A 5,283-nucleotide genomic window follows, 5' to 3' on the forward strand; every position below is an offset into this window, starting at 1 on the left:
AAGGTAGAATATAAAATATTTTATTCTAAGGGATAATCAAAATACAACATGCCAACACTTATGAATTACAGCTATGGGAGTTCCCAGAGGGAAGTATAGCTGTACATGCTTATACTGCAATAGAAGAAAAAGAGAAAGGTCTAAAATCAATGACGTAAATGTTCACCTAAAGAAGATTGAAAACACACACACACGCACACACACACACACAGAGCAAAGAAAACTCCAACGAAGTAGTAAGAAGGAAACAATAAAGGTAAAAGTGCAGAGATAAACCAAATTGAAGACAGACAAAATAATAGAGAAAACTAACAAAGCAAAGAAGCTGGTTGTTTTAAAATATCAAAATTAATAAACCTTAAGCTACTCTGATCATGAAAAAGAGAGGAAACACAAATGGTCAGTATCAATATCAGAAGTGAAAGCGAAGTGAAACTATCACTACAGATCCTGCAGACGTGAAAAGGATAATAAGAGACTATCATAAACAACGTCATGGTGACAAATTCTGCAACTTAGATGACATGAACAAAGTATCTGAAAAATACAACAAAAACTAACACAAATTTTGCAGAAAATGTGTCTGGGAAAATTAAAAGATACATTAAACAAAAGAATATGCAAGCCACAGCCTGACAGAAAATGGTCATAAATCTATTTTCAGTAAAGAGCCTGATTTAGGGCTTTGTTTTTTCAGTTAGTTCACAATGGCACGTACTAAGCAGACTGCACGTAAGTCCACTGGGGGGAAAGCGCCGCGGAAGCAGCTGGCTACTAAGGCAGCTTGGAAAAGCGCTCCAGCCGGCGGCGTGAAGAAGCCGCACCGCTACCGGCCCGGCACCGTGGCCCTGCGCGAGATTCGCCGCTACCAGAAGTCAACGGAGCTGCTGATCCGAAAGTTGCCTTTCCAACGACTGGTGCGAGAAATTGCTCAGGACTTCAAGACTGACCTGCGCTTTCAAAGCTCCGCGGTGGTGGCCCTGCAGGAGGCGTGCGAGGCCTACTTGGTGGGGCTCTTTGAGGACACCCACCTGTGCGCCATCCACGCTAAGCGGGTGACTATCATGCCCAAGGACATTCAGCTCGCTCGCTGCATTCGTGGGGAGAGAGCGTAAAGCTTTCTGGGCAGTAATTAAATCCAACTCACAAAGGCTCTTTTAAGAGCCGCCCACTTTTACCCGAAAATAGCTGTGATTAACTGATCTAATTCTGTGAAAGTTAATGTTGATTGCGGTACTTACATACTCATTCGATTGTCCAAAGTTGATGGCTAGCTTACTATATCGCCTGGTTTCTCTCGGACGTGCGAGATTGTAAGCGTGTTCCTTTTCATTAACTGGGTGTTGGGCGTTTGCTGCATGGAGTTGGTAGTGGAATAGGACACATGGGTTCATTTTATAGAAGGCTTGGGTTTTGAACTTTAGTCACGTTATCTGTGTACACCAATCATAGAACAGATTTCTTGAAACTGTATTTGTAGTTAATCCCTTTGGGCCCTTGTAGTGTTCGCGCCAAGGGCTCGAGGCAGCTAGTTGACTCGCCCCAGTTTGGCTGCTGGACCTGTCTGCATTTCCCCACCTCGAGAGCTGTCGAGTGAGACAAAGGGCCATGAGCTGACTCACTAAAAGCAACAACAGAATGCAAAGAAAAGGGCTGCAGTTTATGAGGACATTGTGCTGTCTGCTTCCATGTCCCCATCAGTCTCTGTGTAAGCAATAAACTTACTGCAATTGAGATGCCTGAGAGGAGCAGAGACCTCTGCCCATATTTTCCCTGGAGCCAAGCCTTTGTTTTAGCTCCTGGTGAAAAACAGGTTTAACCAGCCACCTTAAAGGGTCCATTGTATCTTTGAAATGTAAAATCTCTGAAATGTAAACTACTATCACAAGCCCCCTTAAACTGCTTTCTGAGAGGATATCACAAGCCCCTGATAACTATTTTTTATGGAGTTTCTATTTCCTTTCTGTTTACCCCCTTTTTTTTTCTTTCTACTGAGATTAAGTAAATGTAACAAGAAAAAAAAAAAAAAAGCAGTTTTATAACCTGAAAATAAGGCTGGGCACAGTGGATCACACCTGCAGTGCCAGTACTTTGGAAGGCCGAGGAGGATGAATGACTTAAGGCCAGGAGTTTGAGACTAGTCTGGGCAACATGGTGAGACCCTGACACCTATTATAAGTACAAAAAATTAACCTTGTGTGTTGGCTAATATCAATACAAAAATTAGCCTGGTATCAGCTAATTGGGAGACTGAGGTGGGAGGATCGCTTGAGCCCAGGAAGCAGAGGCTGTAGTGAGCCAAGATTGCACCATTGCCTTCCAGCCTGGATGACAGAACAACTAAAAGAAAAAAAGATAACAATTCCTGTTTAGAGGGGGAAAAAATTTGAGGAGCCACTTTGCAAAGATAATATACAAGTGGGACAAAATGGTTAACATCAAGGAAATGCAGATTAAAACCACAGTGAGATACTACTACACACCCCACAAAATAACTAGGTTGGGAAAGACTAAACACCAAATGTTGGCAAGAATACAGCACAACTATAACTATTGCTAATGGGACTATAAAACAGTACAACTACTTTGTCAAATTTCTGGAATTTTCTTATAGAACGAATATACATCTCATCTATAATAAATTTCCGAGTTAGGAATCTACCCCAATTAGTGAAAATACATGTTAATAAAAATACTTATAGAAGACCACAATAGCTTTACTCATAATAATCAAAAGTTGAAAATATTTCTGGTGACCACAAATAGAGGATCAGGTAGCGAACTACGTTATTTCATAGCATGAAATACTACTCAGCAATAAAAATGAAAGAGATACTGATATGTGTAACCTGACTGATAAATATAAAAATTATTTTGTGGACTGAAGGGAGCCTTATATATAGGGTTATCACAACATGATTCAAGTTACGTGGAATTTCTAAAGTTGGCAAACTTAGTCTACAATGAAAAAAATCTAAGGGTACAGAGCTGGAGACTGAGACAAGTCATGAGGAAACTTTCTGGGATTGTATTAGTCCGTTTTTTCACTGCTGATAAAGACATACCTGATACTGGGTACTTTATTCAAAAAAGGTTTAAGGGACTCACAGTTGCACCTGGCTGGGGAGGCCTCATCATCACGGCAGAAAGTCAAAGGGACAACTTACATGGTGGCAGACGAGAGAAATGAGAAACAAGCAAAAGGGCTTTCCTCTTATAGAAGCATCAGCTCTTGTGAGACTTATTCACTATCACAAGAACAGTATGGGGGAAACTGTCACCATGATTAAATTCTCTCCCACCAGGTCCCTCCCACAACACGTGGGAATTCTGGGAGCTACAATTCAAGAAGAGATTTGGGTGAGGACACAGCCAAACCATATCAGGGATTATAGTAATGTTCTTTATTTGATAGAGTTTTGGGTTACACATATGTATACTTTTGTCAAAATTCGGTAAATACATACTTAAAATTTTTGCATTTCATCATTTGTAAACTTTACACCAAAAGGAAAAAAAAGGTACCAAATTCTAATTAATGCGCGTTGAGTTACTGATGTCTGCAATTTACTTTAAAATGCCTACAAACTATAATGGATTACTGGATGGATAGAAAGATGGATCTATGAATGGACATGAGATAAAACAAGACTCCAATTTGGTGAAGATACAGTTAAAGTGTTCACTGTAAAGTTTTTTCAACTTTGCTGTACGTTCATAAATGTTCATGATAAAATATCAACGAAAACAATTTTTATCCCTCCTCCTTTGTGACAGCCTCAGCCTGAGAAACCCACAGTGGGAAGGGAAAGGAGGGCAGTGTGTTTGGTTATGACCACCCACCCTCACTTCTTAGCAGTGCTTTCTGGCTCTTCTAGGGTTGGATAGGGGCAGGGAGAAAGGAGAGACAGAGGAACAGATAGGGCCTTATTGAATAGTTCAGCTGTATTATGGGGTCACATTTTAGCAGCAGGCATGCAGTTTTGGGCCCTTTCTCATGGGTTCCTGAGAAATTCTCCTGGTAGGGATCTCTGACAGCAGTTCACTACCTCAGGTAATACAGTTTCTAGGAAGCCACTAAGAGCCCTCCTACCACCTGCCTCTGGGGGTCCTGGGCAGCCTCTTCCTTACCCCTGGCAGGAAGCTTTTCATGGCAGCGTCCTCCTTAAAATCAATGGTTTTCTCTATTATGGAATTCCTATTTGGTCCATATAAAACATGCAAACACCTTTGTTTGGCTTAACTTGAAGTATGGGCCACTCCCAGCTCCAGTCTTTATCGCTTCTATCTGCCCCATTATTTCAACTTTGCCACAGCCTTTTGCCTTTGGATTGTATTCAGATGGGATAGCAGTTCCCGTGTTCTCCAGCCTTCAGGGACCTGAGCTAATCAGTTTGAATAGTTAATTAGAAGTTCCTGTTCAGGCAGCTCATTAGCTTTAAAATGAAGCAGCAGCATTTTCCCATCCATGAGAATTGGGTGAGGAGGGAGTTCATACAACACACAACCCTTTCAAAAGTCTTCAGTGTAATTAAAAAAAAAAAAATGCCCAGCGTGGTGGCTCACATCTGTAATCCCAGTACTTTGGGCAGCTCAGGTAGGCAGATCATAAGGTCAGGCTTTGGAGACTACCCTGGCAAACATAGGGAGACCCTGTCTCTACTAAAAATTCAAAAATTAGCTGAGTGTAGTGGTGGACCCCTGTAATTCCAGCTACGCAGGAGGCTTAGGCAGGAAAATCACTTCAACCTGAGAGGCAGAAGTTGTAGTGAGCCGAGATCATGCCACTGCACTCCAGCCTCGGGAACAGAGCAAGACTCTGTCTTAAAAAAGAGAATTTTTAGTCCTATCCTATAAAGGTAAGAGGTAGATAATAACCTATTCTGGCAAAACTGGTTCTTGCCCACACCATTTGAAAAGTCTAGAACCTGATTGTAAATGAAAGGATTTTTGACAACTACTGTTTGGCGCTTGATCTTTGACTCCAATGCCAAACTTGCAGAAGACAGCATGTTTCCACTGTTCTGAAAACAGTAGCTAATCTGTGCTTCCCTTTGCTGTCTCAAGTATAGTAAAACATTTATGAGGTACAGAGGCTTGCAGAAAAGTATTTTAGAAGTGGAGTCAGAACTCCACTGTGGAAAGGGGGCTGAGAGAATCATGAATCCTATTCCTTCTCTTGCCAGAGGAGACTCACATTTGTGATGTGATTTCTCTGGGTAAACATGAGTCAGTAACGGAAGAGATCAGTAAAACTCTGGTCCACTGCTTAGAAATTAGTGT

General features: G+C 41.5%; 1 protein-coding gene across 1 annotated transcript; it reads left to right on the forward strand.

Annotated features, from left to right (window-relative positions):
* Nucleotides 1-681: 681 nt before the first annotated feature.
* Nucleotides 682-1,281, forward strand: LOC128931272 (histone H3.1-like). The gene has a single exon (XM_054251855.2). It carries the CDS (start codon nucleotides 708-710, stop codon nucleotides 1,113-1,115), a length of 408 nt encoding a protein of 135 aa, XP_054107830.2. The 5' UTR covers nucleotides 682-707; the 3' UTR covers nucleotides 1,116-1,281.
* Nucleotides 1,282-5,283: the final 4,002 nt, after the last annotated feature.

The sequence above is a fragment of the Callithrix jacchus genome, chromosome 20 (assembly GCF_049354715.1).
Source record: "Callithrix jacchus isolate 240 chromosome 20, calJac240_pri, whole genome shotgun sequence".
In the NCBI taxonomy this organism is placed as follows: Eukaryota; Metazoa; Chordata; class Mammalia; order Primates; family Cebidae; genus Callithrix; species Callithrix jacchus.

Bases quoted from the DNA above. Each gene is read 5' to 3' on its own strand.
- LOC128931272 (XM_054251855.2), top strand. From the start codon at position 708: ATGGCACGTACTAAGCAGACTGCACGTAAGTCCACTGGGGGGAAAGCG.